Below are 17,472 nucleotides of genomic sequence, written 5' to 3'. Positions count from 1 at the left end.
TATTTGTTGTTCATGGAGCATTATTTTAGGGCCAATGTTTCTAGCATTGTTAGCTAATGCTAGGCAGCGCTAACACCGCAGTGCTGCTTACCTTCTGATTTAGAACCATAGCAAACTTAATTTTTTTTCTCTGAAACAAGGTCAACCTAGTTTTACATTTTTAAACTAGTTTTTAGGGCTGGTTGTGTTCTAATTCATCACTGTGATGTCATAATGGGTTATATGGGCTCAATCACAAACATATTTTCGGAAATTGAAAGCTAACTGCAGATTAACCTGGTAGTTTTATTTTACTCTTAGGTGGGAAGACATTCTAGACACCCAACTATTTGAGAACAAAGCAAAGTTCAAGTTCCTGTCGAGCTGTACTTTGTGATTGTGATTTTACGATCCAAAAACGGCCACAAGATGGCAGCAAAACACCCTATGCGTGTGTTCGTGTGGAGTTTGATGGTTTAATTTTCTAAAAATTCCATCAAATATTTAATTTCAACGCCCACCCCCGCCGTAAATTTCCCTAGCTTCTAACATTGACTGGATATTTTTGAATGTGACATAAAAATAGGGTCACCCTGAGTGTAATGTGACCTGCAGCAGAAAAAGAGTGAAAGTCAGTCTCCTCCATACCATGTCAGACGTTTGAGTATGGTTTTGAGCTGCCATAAATCCAAAGCCGCAGGTATGTATGACTTAAATATCTCTACAGAATTTATGTTCCGCTCGCATCCAATGTCCAGGCGAGGAATCGAGGTCAAACGGTCTTCCGAGGTGGTAAAGCAGCATGTGGCTCGCAGTCTACAGTTGGGACAGTCGTATGTTTGTGGTGACGTGTTCTTTCGCAAGTTGCTGCCATCAAATACTCAACTGATTTTCATAAGCATTTTAACTTTTGATTTCATGCCTTAGCAATTTAGCGCGAAGTGACAAGCTCGGGTTGTCCAAGGGCCACCAGGGGGTTGAGAAATAATTAGTTCATGTGTAATTGGTACCACCTGGAAGGTTCCGACAAGAATTATTGTAAAACGGGTTGATTTAATTCATTTAGCTTTTATTTGCACCACTATCAAATATAAATGAAATACTACTTTTCTGTGCTAAATGATAGTTACATCTTGACATGCCTTGTGAGAAGCTGTCCCCCCGAAGACATTTGCACGTTAGCACGACCTTTGCGGAACACGTGAGTCACTTTAGGAGGCACAGCACGGCCATTAAACAAGGCACGGAGTGGATATTCACATTAGAAAATGGGGACTAACATGAAACACATGTTCACAACAACCACTTTTTTGGGGTTGGGGGGGGGGGGGTGACAGCAGGAAATATGGCCAGAAGGCCTATATTACTAAAAAGTCAACAACCATTGTGGTCTGACACGACTCTACGGCATGTTTTCCTATCGTGGCTGCTAAATCACGCAACGTGATTCAGAACTGGCAGTGTCAGAAAAGATGGAAAATGATTATGAATAGGTATAAAAATATTAATAAAAGAAATACGTCTGTGTAGGCTCTTGGTCGTACAGGAGTGGTCCTTCGAGGGTAAGGTTTCTTCAGCCGTCACCTGTACTTGTTTGAAGGTGGCAAAACGTCCAACACCTTCAAAGCACAGATGATGGCTGAAGAAAACTTTTCCTGGGTTAAATAAAAGAAAAAAAACCGAATAAATCCGGTTTTCACCTACATTTCCCTCAATTGTCCCTAAGTGGGATTGTGAACGCGATTGGTTGTTCGTTGACGCATGAGCCCTGCGATGGGCTGGCAACCAATTGAGGGTGTGCCCGAACACCACTGGAATAGGCTCCAGCGTTCCTGCGCCCCTCGTGAGAAGTAGTTTTTGTCACCCATCTAAGTAAATAAGATCAATTGTGTTCCATTACATCTTAATTCAAACCGTTTAGGGAAACCCAATTTCTATTCTGTTGCTGAATTTAAGAGCCGTGACCTAAACCCACTTCATTGCGCAACATTTAGATATACAGGAAGAACAATAAGGAGCTCAACGTAACCCGCAAGACTATTTGTCTTGCGGGTAAAAATGACTTCGCGGGTAAAAATGACTTCGCAAAGACAAGACAAACTGCTTGTTTCTCTGAATGTCATAATTAATAGCCAAGATGCGTCTGTTCTTTTTTGTGGCTTTCAGTTCGCTGAAATGGAATTCACGTGGTGAAATCGGGTCAGAGTTGTGATGTTAAGCAGACACCCAGAAGACTGACGCTCCGCTTCCTGGGTGGTGGCCAACCCGGTTGACTCGACCTCGTACGCAGTCCAGCGCAAAGAACACCGCTGTGCCGTTGTGTACTGGGAAAGATGATCGCAGGCTCACGCTGGCCCACTGACTACCATCGGGCATTTGTCCCCCTACATGTTGGGCGAGCGGGGTGGGCCGGGCAGGGTCATTTACTCGGAGTAGAGTCACCTTGAGCAGGTTGCAAGAGTGAATCAGTTTCAAGTCCAGAGCGACATTGGCGGTGCCGCTCTCCCTGAAGACCAAGTCTCGGCTGGGTTTCGAGGCGCCGTCCTCTGACAGCCCCATTTGAGACACCCGGGGACTCTTCTGATGGAAGAACAGAGGCTTGTTTCGAACCGCTCCAAAGGGAAGGCCAGTTTGAGAGACGGAGATGTAAATGGAGGCGGAGAGAGCTGCAGGAACCCAAACCAGGCTGAGGCCACTGACGCCGGTGTCATCGCTGAAGAAACGGACGTTGCAATGCGCAGGGGACAGAATCTCAAAGGCCAGCGTGTCCCCGGAACCGACTTCAGTGGCTCCGGAAAGAGAGATGGAAGTGTCGCGATAGTGGACACCCGATTTGAAGGTCCGGCAAAGCTCCAAAACACTCCCATTACGATTGAGGTACGCGAACATTTGGAAGCCGTCGCTCACGCATGCCTGGCCCATGGAGTACAACGCCTGCTGGAATACAAAGCGCACGGTACCGCTTTCCGCAAAACGTATCCCGCGGCCGTCATGGGTCAGAATCACCACGTAAGGGTCTGAAGTGGAGGTGATACGAAAGATTGGCCGATGGTTCGTGTGGTAGTGAGCTGACAGCGAGGCCTGCGCCGTCACGGCGACCGCGCCGGTATCGTGGGAAAGCCACACCAAGCTGAGCGAAGCAGCCAAGGCCTCGTGAAGCCTCAAATTGTCATGACTCCGATTACAGTGTTGGTTGGCGCTCCACAGCGTAGTGGAGATGGCGTGACCCGGGGCAACCTCTGCAACCGCGCTGATGCTGACGCCCTGGAAAGCCCTCGCTTCCCGTTGCTCAATTCGGACAGCGCTGAGGTCGCGGCTTGCGGAGACGTCGCTGGCGTTGACGTGAAGGCACACCTGAACAAAACTGCGGCAGCCGTGGTTGACTGAGAGGCTCTCCTCCAGCCACACCAACCCGTGCTTCTTCATCACCAGCTGTCCGTCCTCAACCGATGCCAAGCTCGCCCCATCCCCGGTCGCCCGGATTCGAAGACGCACGCCCGGCGAGGCCAGGGTCACCGCGTGGCCTCCGGTGTCTGCCAGCCTCGTATCTCCGGTCCAGGACAGAGAAAGAAAACTCTCCCCAGCTGGATTTCCGGAGCAGACGGTGTCTGCCGTAAATGTACAAGGCGACGCGGCCGCTTGTCCTTCGCACTCGGCGCAGGCCTGACACTCGTCCATGTCCAAGTTGTAGAAATAGTCGTGACCGCACACGCCTGTACTGGCGTCTCGCTCGGTCATTCCTTGACATCGAAATCCACCTGGGGACAAAAAGAAAGACCACTCAGAAATTGTTTTGCTCAACACGGGCGAGTTTTGGTCTGAGCAGGGGTGTCAAACTCATTTCACATGGTGGGCCACATATGGCCTCGGTAGATGTCAAGTGGGCCGGACTATTAAAATTATACCATACATGCTATAAATAACTAAAATACCAAAACTTGTTGAAAACACACCAAGCACAAAGGTTTCCCACGTATCTCTGTAAAAAAAATACAATGTGGTCCATTTTTCATTGAAAATTCTACACTCCTTATCTACTTTTCACCGTTTGGATGACATTTTGGCTAATGAGGGTGTTGAAACCGTGGTTGAAAAGGCACCACTATACCCCCCTAGTGGACAATCCTTGAATTGCACCTCATTAAAAACAATTCCATGTAGTTTGTGCATTTTTTTCCACTTTTAAATTATCCTGCTGGCCTGATCAAACCTCCTTGGGGGCCGGTTCCGGCCCGCGGGCCGTAGGTTTGACACCACTGGTTTAGAGGCTACTGTTTCAATCTTTTACGACATTAGACAGCTAATCGATCTTTCCGTTCATGAAACGGTTCAAGGAAGACACGAAACCTCAAAGCAAATGTCTCGTGTCTCCGAATTGCATCTTCAAATCGCTTATATCACCCTTGTTAATGTTCCCCGCCTCATATTCAGCTATACTGTATGAGTCCTGAACGCCTCAATCAGTCAGTCAATTCAAATCGCCGGGTGATTTAAACAAAACCATGAAAAGTGGAGGGACTATTGAGATTTTCTTGAACTTGTCCGCCTCTGTAAATCATTTTTGCGAAAAAACTCCCGTGGTCATTTGTCCAGCTTTACCTGGTGTGTTCACACACTTATGTTGGTCCCCACAAAGATCAGCGAGCTCAAGGCATTCATCTCTGTCCTGCAACCACAAATTTTACGCTTAAACCCCTGAAGAGAAAAGGTGAATGGAAAACAAGAAGACATTTTTTTTTTCCTGGACTATCTCTGTGTTCTCACTTTGCTCTCACCTGACAGATTCGATCGGCGTGGACCGAACACTGGGCAACCAAGAAGAAGCCGGCGGGACAGACGGTGCATTTTTCACAACGTGGATTCCCACGACTGAAGTCGCAGTATTCCTCTGTGTCGCATCTCCCGCAAGTCACGAGGGAATGTCCCACCTGCCGGCCATCGAATGCTTTTTGGTCCAACTGCGAGCGTTATTGCATCGAACATACGTGGACGCTTTACCTCCATGACACTGGCTTCCATGTCCACCTTGTGCAAAGAGAGGGCTTGCTGAAATCCGTGCGCTCGGCCGGGCTCACTCAAGACTTCCCTGTGGCTGTCCAGTTCCTCCTGAAGGTTCTGCATGGACATTTGCTTGATGGTGTCCAACAGGACGTCATACTGCGCCTTGATCTTAAACACAACAACCCAATGAGGCGAGCAGAAGCGACGATCGTTTCCGAAGCGTAACCCTTTCGCATCTCACTTGCTCCATGTAGTCATGCATTTTCCTCTGCTGCGCCAGGATTTCTCTCTGCTGGTGGACCAGTTCTTCCCGTTGCTGGCCGAAGAGCCGATGCATCTCTGTGGCTTCTTCCTGTTGAGCCTTCAAGGCTTCGACAACCTTCTCCTGGTCCTTGGACAACTGCAGTTGGAGGATGACTGCGTCATTGGAAGGAACGTCGTTGCTCCCTGCGGCGAGAGAGAGAAACACGAGCTGAGGAAAGACGCACTTGATTGCCGCGGGTGAGTTATTGGCTATCTATTTGCTATCTATTAGCTCTCACTAGCTAGCTATCTGGCTAGCTAGCTATTAGCCATCTAGCTAGATGGCTATCTCTTAGCTATCTATTAGCTAGCTAGCTTTCTTTCTATTTGAGTTATTCCGGGTTGAGTGAACGCTGGCGTGTGGCTGCCGCTGCTCACGCGCAGAAAAAATATCCTGTGACTGTAAAGTGATCTTGAGAATTTTGAAAGGCGCTCATAAATGAAATGTATTATTATTATTATTATCAATTGCTAACGTTCGCGTCGGGGGCACGGGGTCTGTTGATTTCAACTTGCACACACTGTGATGAATGATATTGTGTCACATTTCGGTTTGCGGCCAACGGGTGGCACTTTTGGGACCCACCTGCAGCTGCACAGGTCTTGGTCGATTTGATCAGTGGCAGTTAAAAGGACTCCCCGGGATGACCATTCAGTGTCGGGTCATTGTTTGTTTCACCTTGTCAAGCATGTTTCATCTTGTCATGTTTTATTTATGGTTTTGTTTGATACTTTGGACCTTTTTGTTCTGATGACCTTATTTAATACAATTTGTCAAATACACCTTGGACCGGATATTATGGTGCAGAAATTTGGAGTTGTTTCGAGGTGATGAAATCTAACTAACATTTTTTCACGTTTTTCGTATTATATAGGATTCCTTTTTTTCATTTTTTTTGTGATACGATACTGCTATGTAGAGGTAGAACGGATGACTGAAATTGCCACGGAAGGCCCCGGGTCTGAAACTCGCTTCCCATTGGCCTCCGGGTGGTCTGCAGCCCTGTTTTTCCACCAAGAGTGCTAGTTTTAACCCAGTCTCCCAAAACAAAGATCACAACTGTTAGTTGTCGATTAGAGAGGTTTGAAACCACTCTTGCTCACGCTGTGACAAGGCCAAGCAAACTTTAATCCCGTGTCGGTCACCGAGTCATTTTCTGTTGGACCATGACAATAAGTGCAACCAACCTGATTTCATGTCACATGTCAACTGTATCCATGCGCTGCCGTCAGACCGCTCCTCGGCAAATTGAGCTGCTCTGTCTCGTACGTGAACCGGTGAGGAACTCCCTCCGCCGTCTTTTCCTCTCTGCGCATCACAGTCAAGGCAAGGTTTCGGTCCCTGGCGATGACACTCTTTTCCTTGGCATTCCCGTGACGCGACCCGATCATTGGGCGTCGGTGGACGGTTGACCGCGGTGGGGCAGGTTCCGCCGGCGCAGCTGGGATGAAACACCTCAGCGGTGAGTGTTCTCGGGTTGGTCCTTCTCGTAGCATCAGGACCGGTTTGTTGAGCAAAGCCTCTGTTGCGATAGTGGCCGTCGGTCTGTTGATGCCCATAACGAGCGTCCCGGTGGTGGTAATTGGCAAAGTCCCGGTTGGAGAGGCATCGGGGCCCCGAGCATATTTCCGACACGCTGACACTTCTGTTTGGTAAAAAAGTAAGACAGAGTAAAAGCAACGCCGAAATGTGGGCCATGTTAAGATGCCGGAAGGGTAACTTTGCGAAAGGTTGTCCTCTTCTTGGGTGTTGAGCCGTCTGGTTTGTTTTATCTTTCCCTTGGTGACTGTCCATCGACGTAACGAGCGACCGATTTTAGAGCTGCAGCGCTCCGGATGGTCTCTGTCCCCCTTTTGCTCCTTGTTGGGGAAAGCTGCACGCATGGCCCACATGTGCCGTGTTCGCTGCACCTAATTGGCAACAGCTTTTGCTTCCAGTCTTAAATTAACCCATAGCTTTCCCGGACATGCCACTCTGCCAAGTCACACCACAAAACATTCTGCATCCTTCGGGGCTGCTCTGCTCCAAATTAACCCGCTACCAGAATTCTGACAAAACAGGGTTTTGTGCTCAGAGAAGATACTTGGGAGTAAAAGACGTTTAGAAAAATGTGTAAAAGCGTCAATCAGATTTTTCCTTTAAAAAGCCATTTTATTTCTTGCATCATTTTAAATACAATACATATTAATTTATATAGCACTTTCACAATAACTGCAGCTGTAACAAAGCGCTTCACGTAATAGTCAACACAAAGCAAAATAATAAACACAACAGGAACATAAAAACATGGACAGTGCAATCTTGTATATATATATGTATATATATATATATATATATATATATATATGTATATATATGTATATATATATATATATATAAGTATATATGTGTATATGTATATATATATATATGTGTATATGTATATATATATATGTATATATATGTATATGTATGTATATGTATATATATGTATATATGTATGTATATATATATATGTATATATGTGTATATATGTATATATATATATATATATAAGTATATATGTGTATATATGTATATATATATATATATATATATATATATATATATATATATATATATATATAATCTATAATGTTTGAGTAAAAGACAAACACTATTAGATGAATTCACACCACAAGCGCCATTTTGTCCCAAGTATCACACTTAACTCATTCACTGCCAGACGATGTGCAAAATGTGTCCACTCCAGTGCCAAGGTTTCTGTCATTTTCACTAAATTTCCAGGACCGCCAGAATGTTGAGTTTTAGGACTGCATAAACATTCATTATAGGGTAAGAAACTTTAGACTCTCTTCATTCATCAGAAAAAAAGAGTTAATTCCTAAGTTATATGGGTCTGGAGTTATCTGAGCTTGAAATGGGGGCAGCTGTACACAAGGAACAACATTGCCAGAGGTCTGACCGAAGCTTTATTGGCAGCCAATACCTGAAGAAATTGGGGAATGGCACTCAACGTCATGCTTTTCAATTCCCCAATAAATTCGGGAATTGCAGTGTTAATTGCAACAAACGCAATTTTTAACTCGTTTGATCCCCAAAACACCTCACACAAAACTCCCTTGAAAATTTCTCCCTTTGCGCACTCCCTCTTTCAAAAGACAAATAACCTGAAAAAGGGTAATGCACTACAAAATAAAATGAATCCATATTTCTACTTACTGTCGCTCCGCAGCCTATTCAAGAGTTAAATTTCCCTCCCCATTAGCTACACTTCATAGTAGCCAGTGTAAAGTAATGAGAAAACAGCAAGAAGCTTTCAACCACACAAAAGAGGAAAAATGTCGATTTTACTGCATGCAGGAAACACTTTGGGACTCCTTTCATGCAGTAAAGTCTCAACAAAACACTCTTTAAATACACCGCTCTGGGCTCCATTTGCTTGCCGCCACTTCTGTGGCGGTTCGTCTGCGAGACGACAGAACGAGAGGGCAGCAGCTAGTGTTTTAATGATGCCGTGGGATTTTTAGAAGAAACGTGCTTTGATTAGTCGACGCCCGGGGTAGCGAATTGCAAGTTTGGCCTTATGACGGCAAACGTAAAAACAGGTGGCACATTGAACGACAAAAGGGAAACGTCGGATTAGTTTTTAAATGCGACTGTGGTCGCTCTCGGCCTATTTACGGCATTCCACTTTCATATGCATCACAGCAAACCGCTTTACTTATAGTGTATATGAACAAAATGAGGCCCAAGAGGGGAAGGGGGAATATTTTCAAGGCCATAAATGGCTGAGCTCCATGCAAGGGACCTAAGCCTCTTATTTTCGGATCAAAACGAACATGAAACAAGAACCTAAACAAACAATTAAAAAAAAATCTGTTGATTCCTTTTGAAATGACGCCTGCTTTGTAAGGAACGTGCGTTTGGTGGGATGAGAAGTTCTTTGAAGGTGTGTGAATATGCCACTCGTTGCTCCGGATTAAGACTAAATTTGAAAAGAAGAGGAAAAAAAACGTCTCGGAGCAATTAAAAAAAGGGCATGTTCCAGTTCAGTTTTCGGTTTGTATATCATAAGCAGCTGTGCACCCTGTAGGATGTCAATCTACAGATGTGGAGCATGTTCAGCGCCGTCCACCCCCCCACCCCCTCCAACCGCCTTCTCTTTATTAGTGTCTCCAGTAAACACTATTTTTAACTTGCTTAATTCTCTATTGACTGTTCCACTTTTTACCGTCTGACAATGTCAACATTTAAACTTCAGCAACTTGGATTGTTTCGCGTCTTGATGTTGATACAGCACATGGGTCATTTTGCGTTGAACTGAATTATCTTGAGGTGCATTCTTTCTTGTGATCGCGTGTGATGAGCTGCATGGATGATTTATTTGAAGTTGGGGAAGGTTACAAGAAGTGAATGAATGATTGTAATGTACCTCGCCAATCTGGGAATGATCTGGTCACCCCTGGAAGTCTTTGAGGTACCAAAGAAAAAAATCTAGTGTGACACCGTGATATGAGGTCATCGCATCTGGATTTGACCACGGGTCACAGCCATGGATTCCGTCTAAATCGGATAATCCCCTTATTGTATAAGAGCGCGTGGCCAAGAAAAGCATTGCATACATCTGACTGAGGCAATCACAGGCTGAGGTTTGATTCATTATCATGCGTATAAGCTTGAATGAGAGCGGACCAAAGAATCGGATCAGGCCTCATCGTGAAAGTCGTTGCGGCAAACCTCTCCATGATGCGACTGCAGTTTGTTTTGTGATTAGATTCTCAGAGTCGGGGAAACAAACGGATTTAAAGTAATACCACTTGACCAAATTTGATCCATTCTGTGCTTTACCGCCTGGAAGCCCACTCGACCCACCCCCCGGCCCCTCCCCAAATAAATGATTTAATGGTGTAATGCAACATACTGTTATCCTTAAAGGACAACCAACGCCTCCGGCCATAATTTGTGTGCATAATTTGTAAAATCACTTCAAAGACTGAGCGTATTTTACAAAGATTCCACCGCAAATAGCTGTATTTTATGTTTTAAGACTCGCGCTGAATATTCCGGAAGTCTTGTTTTTGAGTTGGTGATGAGTCCTCGCCCTACGTCACTGAAGGAACGCCCCTGACCAAAAAAAGGACACATTGTCACAGTCCTTCCATCATGTCAATGCATTTTGCTGTACTTTGGTCTGAAAACTTCGTGTCGGACCAAAAAGAGGCAGAATAGAGCGACAAAGCTCCATGTAAGGAATTAATCAGCCTGTGGAAACGAGCTGATTAATTCCTTACACGGATTTGTCGCCATTTTCTGCCTTTTTTGGGTGCGACATTTCCCACCCCTGATGCCTCAAAATGACACAGAATAAATTATTTAATCGAAACATGTATGCTTTCTTCTTCAGAACTATTTGAATCGTATTCATAACTGGATGAGTAACAAGAAAGCATATTCTCCGAATCTGAAGCCATTGTTGTGATTCTCCAGCAAGGCAAAACGTCTTGGGGTGACATCACGAACAAGGGGGCGGGACCATGGCCACTTCCTGGTTCATTTTTTTGCAGATTTTGGACACTTCAAGTCATTTTTATTGCTGTTTTGCATTTGTCTAAAAATATCATACTGCGTGTTTTGGGTATTTTAGATGCCATAAAATGTTTTTTCTGATGTCAGTTAAGAAACAAAAAAGTGATGTCGCTTGTGCTTTAAATGAAAGTCAGACACACTTCATCTGAATGGAAAGTTTGGCCTTACTCCCTCAATCCATTCATTTTGTAATCCGAATCCGCTCACAAGTGTTCATGGGATGGATAATTTGATTTGTTTCGGATTGATTTATTTCGAAAGTAGAATTAAAAACATGCAAACCAATTAAACCGAAAATGGATGAATCAATTGCAATTCAAGACAAATTATAAAACAATGCATCCATTATTAATATGCTCGACAGGTCTGGCTGTATTGATTTTTTTTAACTCATACACTGCCATTAATCTCTCTCATCTCATCTCATTTTCCGTACCGCTTATTCCTCATTAGGGTCGCGGGGGTTACTGGAGCCTATCTCAGCTGTCTTCGGGCAGGAGGCGGGGGACACTCTGAATTGGTTGCCAGCCAATCGCAGGGCACACAAAGACATACAAAAGTCACTCTCACACTCACACCTAGGGACAATTTGGAGTGGTCAATCTGCCTGCCATGCACGTTTTTGGAGTGTGGGAGGAAACCGGAGGACCCGGAGAAAACCCACGCGGGTCCGGGGAGAACATGCAAACTCCACACAGGAAGGGCGGACCGGGACGCGAACCGGCGACCTCTGCACTGTGAAGCCGGTGTGCTAACCACTCGACTACCGGGCCTCCCACTGCCATTAATTAATTTATTTATTCGAGAATAGAAAAAATGTGACGTTGAGCGCCGTTCCTAAATTTGTTTGGGTTTTGGATTTTCTTGCGGGGGGTGCCGATAAAGCGCTGGTTAGACCTCTGGCAATGTTTTTTTCCCTTTCATAAGGGGGCAGCATTTACCTTTTGTCCAGCCGCCCACACTTGCACCTCATGTTCCTCCAGAACCAAATAAGCTAGAAATGAACGTTTTTTTTCTGAAGAAAGAAGAGAGTCTAAGGTTTCTAACACAGCATTGAGTGTTTATGTAGTCCCAAAACTAAAAATGACAAAAACCCTGGCACTTGAGTGGACACATTTTTGCACATGGTCTGGCAGTGATAAGTGCCATTTACAATGTTACTTGATGATTTATTTTACACTTTTGCCACACTTTTGTTGTCGTCAATTAATTACTACCTGCCTGAACCAAAATGATTCTATCGTTTTTTTCAATGATGTGACTCCCAAAGCTCAAGTGCAACCTCGCTTCGTTTACTCTGCCCTCTACCGCATTTAAAGAGAACTACATGAAAGGTTTGGTGCACAGCAGTTGCCCAAACTATCTTTGACTAAACCGTATCTACTATGAGCAGCATACGTTTTTAAAACATTCCAATCGGTCTAGACAAGGGTGTTTTACTTGTTTTTTTGCCGTGGGACACATTGTAGTTACAGTTTCCTCTCGGGGGCCATTATGAATTTGGGGAAGACATTAGAATGTTTAATCCCCTCCACATATTACATATAGAGCGCAAAACAAATTAATGAAAAACTAGTTTTCAAAATTTAAGTCAAATATAATGACTGTTATTGTGGTTTACATGAGACAATTTCAAATTTTGGTTTGTACTTCAGCAAGCATCATGGAATATCACATTGATTGATTGATTTGCTTCCGTGGGCCAAATAAAATGATGTGGTGGGCCAGATTTGGCCCCTGGGCCTTGACTTTGACACCCGCAATCTAGAGCATGTATTTATACCCCGTAAAATGACTAATGTCAAAGATTCTGAAATCAATCACTTCTCCTCCATGAATGTTTTTTTTATTCCAAAAAGACTGTACATGAATTTCAATGAACAACAGCTATGTACAAACAGAGAGGAGGCGAATATTCCATTCTCTTTTCAGGAATACTTAAGTTACCAACAACCCCCCCCCCCCCCCCACATCATCATACAAAAGACACATAAAAATACAAATGGGCGTCGACACTTGTGATCCCCAAAAATGACGTTATGTGATAAACGATACAAAGTTCTGCATGTTAGTGGTTGTCACATGATTTCTCTATGAAAAAGTATACATAAACCCTTGACATAGAAAGTGTGCGCAAACATTTGTCTGCTGCTCTGAACAGACAGGAGATGTATAAACGACTGGAATGCAAAGCTAGAAATACATAAAAAAGTAATTTTAGTTTGCCCGCACAAGTCGCCCCATGATGGAAACAAACAATCGTATGTGTGATGTGTTCGTGGGGAATGTTTACAAATATTCATGTATAAGTGAATGAATAAATACTGAATTGGCAGCATATTTTTGGGATGAAAATGTTCCATATGAACATAAAAGGCATTCCACTTTTGTTCATTTTCTGAAAAAAAGTGCACAGTTAATAAGCCCCTTTAGTGTACAGTGCTTGTGTTTATCATAATTAACGACATGATCAAAAGCAGCGGTAGGGAATTCCGTTTCCTCGAGAGCCATATCCTGTCTGTTTTTGAAAAAAAAGTATTCCGTAAATAGTCGCCAAATGTCTCACTTGATTACTGGGGAGTTCAACAACCGCGCCCATTAGGCTCTTGATACTGCAATTTGATACCTCCGACTGGAAAGGTACATTTTGGAAAAGGGTGTTCCAATACTTCTGTCCATACAGTTTGTACTTTGTGTCAATCGCGCCGCTCGGACGGTGAATCGATTACATTCACAACATTGTAAAGACGATTACAATCAAAATGGGCGACTCCCGCTGCAAAGAGAACCGAGGCGACCTCTTTACATTTTTTGAGTCGAGGTCGTTTTGGTTCACGATTGCCGCGGTTCAGCACCGATGTGATACGGTCAGAGAAAAAAAACCTGAAAAATCAGTACAGCTATTATTTTGCGGTGACCAGATGCACACTTGGACCCCTTCACTGACTTTGACAAGACAGAACTTTGCCACAGTGGCCTGGACAGCACATGTGTAATTTCCACAATACAATTTCGACGGCAGTGTCACCGACCATGAAAACGTGCACGTTAAAAATGAAAATAATGAAAATGTGTCATCAACTTTTGGCACCACCTGTACGGAAACGGATGAAAATCCACATGGAGTTTTCACACACAGACAAACACACTTTTTTTACTGTATTGTTCGTGTCGCACGTCACACCTTATGTACAAGTTAGATAGCGGATTAAAGAGTGTCTTGTTCGTTTATGTATTTTTTTATTTTTTTTGTTATACTCTACACCAACCCAGTTGACCGGTTTTAAAGGGATTCTACAAATATCATCTCAAACATTAGAAAATGTACACTGTATTTTGGAGAAGATCTAGTCACTGATGACAATTTTTTTTTCATTTGTGTACACGTGGATCACATATTGGACTCATAATTAACCTATTCACTGCCGTTCCCGAATTTATTGGGGAATTGAAAAGGATGATGTGGAGCGCCATTCCCCAATTTGTTCTGTTTTTTTTTTTTCCTGAGGGGGGGGGGGGGTTCAAGCTTCAGTCAGACCTCTGGCAATGTTTTTCCCTCCCACGAGGGGGGAGCATTTACCTTTTGCACAGCCACCCCCACTTTTTGGGTTGGCACGGATTTAAAAACAAAACTGATGTCATAAAATTGACGACGCTTAGAAATTTGGTTCAATAATAATGTGAGCCAATGCCATATCATTGTCTGACATTAACTAGTTTGCTGCCATTCTCGAATTAATTCGGGAATTGAAAAGTGTGACATGGAGCGCCATTGCCTAATTTACTTGGATTTCAGTTTTTCTTTTGGGGGGTGCCAATAAAGCGCTGGTATGACCTCTGGCAATGTATTTTTTCCTTCCACGTGGGGGCAGCATTTTCCTTTTGTCCATGTTAGCGCTTTGTTGCAGCTTCAGCTGTTGTAAATGCGCTATATGAATCAATATGTATTGTATTTTGTACAGCCGGCCCCATTTAAAGCTCAGATAACTCCAGACATGTAATTTAGGAATTAACTTTTTTTCTGATGAAAAAAGAGAGTTTAATGTTTCTTACGCTGCATTGAATGTTTATGTAGTCCTAAAACTATTTTGTGGGTCCTGCAATTTGAATGAAAATAACAAAAACCCTGGCATATTTGCACATCGTCTGGCAGTAAATGAGTTAAAAGATCTGGGCTCGAATCTGGACTCAAATCTTTCTTGTTTAGGGTTCTTTCTGTGCTTTTGTTAACTATGTCGCCCTCTTATGGGCAGAAAGATCACTGCATTGTGCTCATCCTCATATGGCTGACAGTTGAGTTTGACTGTTTTGTTTCACTTATTTCCTCCGATTCAGAAAACGGGTCATCAGCAGTTGGTGACACGTGTTCAATCATCGTTAAAAGGTCAACCAGTGTCAGCTCAAGTTTACTTGGAACAACAAAAACAAAGAAAAGTGGGAGGAAATGGACGTTTTCCTTCCCACAGCAGATCTTCGACTCAAAATATTTTCAGTGTTTTAGGTGATATCACAACAAATCCCTGAAAGGTGAGGTTGTCTTCTTCCCTCAGTAACATCTGTGGAGTCAGACGAGAGAAGAATGACATTCAGTCACGTGCTAATGCACTTATTGACCTTTTTTAAAAGTATTTCAGTCTTGATAAGGTAGAATGGAATTTCAAGGTGCCGCGGTAACACAATAAGTTGACTTCACGGTGATGCGGCACCTTGTGGAAGAACCGGCTGGGTTTGAACGCGACAAATATAATCCATCTGACGACCGTAAGAACTGCATTCATCTGTACACCTTCCCTGTTTTACCTTAGCATTGCGTTTTTTTTTTTCCCACACCCGCTAATCAGCATAGTGCATAATGGATTCGACGTAGTTTCCCGGGAAGAGTCCGGTGACGCCGTTACAGACGCCTTCGAACCAGCCGTCGTCGTTCTTCTTGATAATGTAAATGATGGCTCCTTCCATGAAAGATAACTCATCCTCTTTGTCCTTGCTGTAGTCGTAGATGGCCACGACTATAAAAAAGACAAACAATAATATTCAAGAAAGGTGATTCACCTCAGCCCCCCCAAAACAAGGTTATTTTTCCCCATACCTTTCTCTAAATAGGCCTTTGGGGCCCAGTGGGGATCTCCGTCAGCATAAGGGTCACTGTAATGGACAACCGCAGCTTCCTCTTCTTCATAGTCGACAGGCGGAGGAGGAGGTGGGGGCGAGGGCTCTTCAAACACACCCATTTCCTCGGGTGGGGGTGGAGGAGGTGGAGCTGGGCTGTCTGTTACTGAAGTTAAAAAAAAACCATAGGCTATCATAAATTATGGAGGCTGAAAGTGAAACAGTCAACTCAACTTGCAGTCAGTCATATGAGAACAGGGACAATGCAGTAATCTTTCTATCCATTAGAGGGCGACAGAGTTAATTTGTTGAAAATCTGGGGCATGATGTAGCCTGAAAGTAGACTGTAGATGGACTTTACAACGGTCCAGAATTTTTTTTTACCGGAGATAATCAACACCAAACTGTATTTGCTGACAGACAGGCTGATGGTGGACGCGGAACTGGTGTCAGGTCATATTTACACCCCGCGACGGAGCGAGAACAGATCGCTTTATGTGATCATCACCATGGCAACAGAAAGACATCCCAGGGACTCAGCACACAGTGCAAGCAGAGGTATGAGTGTTTAAGTCGCTAAGCGAGGAGAGAAATTGATTGCTATGAGAGCGTGTAAGGAATGTGTTTCGAATCACAGGGCCAAAACATCCATCGTAGCGGCCCGTACACATTTATTAAAATTAAACACCCAGGCGGCAACACATTGTCTGAGTACTTACTGCTTTCCTGCATTCTGGCCACAAAGCCGGTCAGAGGGATCTGTGGTGTCAGCTGGACCATCGGAGGAGGCGGGGGAGCCACAGACGCTACAGCGGCAAACCACCAGTGGAGAGGAAGTGGCGGCAGAAGGGGAAGTTGATGCGGTGGATCGAGAAAAAGACAAGTGAGGAACGAAGCAACAACATAGGCGCGATGGAGCGTGAGAAATGAGCAAAGGTGAGATAAAGTAGTGGAAGCCATATTTGGAATGAGGAATCTTTGGTGTGAGCGTGAGGTGAAATTGCCATCGCTGCGTGTTAGGACGGCAACAACGAGGCACATCTTTTATATCGAGCAAAGGCACCTTCTTGTCAAATGGCCCTTCATTAATCTATGGTATTTTGTCCCTGTCCAATACTCTTGAAGATACACTAACCTCCAAATGTAATCTTGACCTAATCCCTAAACCATAGGTGTCAAAGTCAAGGTCCGTGAGCCAAATCTGGCCTGCCACATTATATTATTCGGCCCGTGAAAGCAAATCAAACTTGTGAAATCCTATGATGCTTGCGAACCAAAATTTCAAATTGTCCCATGCAAACCACAATAACAGTCATTATTTTTTACTTAAAATTTGAAAACTCGTTATTCATTAATTTGTTGTGCGTTCGATATGTGGAGTGTATTAAACATTCTTGTGCTTTCCCCCAATTCTTAATGGACCCCGAGAAAAAAATTACAATGTGGCTCATGGCAAAAAAATAGTTGGACACACTACCCTAAGCCTTAGCTCGAATGCTACCCAAAACCCA

At 43.9% G+C, this 17,472-nt stretch overlaps 2 protein-coding genes and 1 long non-coding RNA gene across 6 annotated transcripts in view; 1 reads left to right on the top strand and 2 right to left on the bottom strand.

Annotated features, from left to right (window-relative positions):
* Positions 1 to 1,031: 1,031 nt before the first annotated feature.
* LOC148891567 (uncharacterized) lies at positions 1,032 to 7,141 on the bottom strand. The gene is made up of 6 exons (XM_089007999.1): positions 6,472 to 7,141; positions 5,222 to 5,427; positions 4,978 to 5,148; positions 4,755 to 4,907; positions 4,579 to 4,645; positions 1,032 to 3,737 (listed from the first exon to the last, which is right to left on the bottom strand). The coding sequence occupies exons 1-6, from the start codon at positions 7,076 to 7,078 to the stop codon at positions 2,194 to 2,196; spliced, it is 2,748 nt and encodes a 915-aa protein (XP_088864125.1). The 5' UTR covers positions 7,079 to 7,141; the 3' UTR covers positions 1,032 to 2,193.
* LOC148891566 (uncharacterized) overlaps positions 5,049 to 17,472 on the top strand; it is a 19,827-nt gene continuing 7,403 nt past the window's right edge. The window contains exons 1-5 of the long non-coding RNA XR_016116417.1: positions 5,049 to 5,171; positions 5,261 to 5,481; positions 6,606 to 6,746; positions 16,382 to 16,519; positions 16,707 to 16,897. This is a non-coding gene — a long non-coding RNA (uncharacterized LOC148891566). The remainder of the gene's footprint in view (positions 5,172 to 5,260; positions 5,482 to 6,605; positions 6,747 to 16,381; positions 16,520 to 16,706; positions 16,898 to 17,472) is intronic.
* Positions 14,365 to 17,472, bottom strand: part of abi1b (abl interactor 1b) — a 16,147-nt gene continuing 13,039 nt past the window's right edge. For 2 of the 4 annotated variants that reach the window (XM_089008001.1, XM_089008002.1), the window contains 3 exons: positions 16,681 to 16,767; positions 15,942 to 16,127; positions 14,365 to 15,861 (listed from right to left, as the gene is read on the bottom strand). In XM_089008001.1, coding sequence (XP_088864127.1) covers positions 15,686 to 15,861; positions 15,942 to 16,127; positions 16,681 to 16,767 — 449 coding nt within the window. In that variant the 3' untranslated portion in view covers positions 14,365 to 15,685. The remainder of the gene's footprint in view (positions 15,862 to 15,941; positions 16,128 to 16,680; positions 16,768 to 17,472) is intronic. The other 2 variants (XM_089008000.1, XM_089008003.1) reach the window with 2 other exon arrangements.

Source organism: Hippocampus bargibanti, linkage group LG11, assembly GCF_051943395.1.
Source record: "Hippocampus bargibanti isolate YZ-2025 linkage group LG11, ASM5194339v1, whole genome shotgun sequence".
NCBI classification, from domain to species: Eukaryota; Metazoa; Chordata; class Actinopteri; order Syngnathiformes; family Syngnathidae; genus Hippocampus; species Hippocampus bargibanti.
The sequence above is the reverse complement of the archived record's forward strand: the minus strand, read 5'-3'. Positions and strand labels throughout refer to the sequence as shown.

Excerpts from the sequence above, each read along its gene's own strand:
- LOC148891567 (XM_089007999.1), bottom strand. The coding sequence starts at position 7,078 with ATGGACAGTCACCAAGGGAAAGATAAAACAAACCAGACGGCTCAACAC. Across the intron at positions 5,428-6,471 it reads GACATGTGACATGAAATCAG|GGAGCAACGACGTTCCTTCC; the intron begins GTTGGTTGCACT and ends CTCTCGCCGCAG. Across the intron at positions 4,908-4,977 it reads TGGAAGCCAGTGTCATGGAG|GTGGGACATTCCCTCGTGAC; the intron begins GTAAAGCGTCCA and ends GATGGCCGGCAG.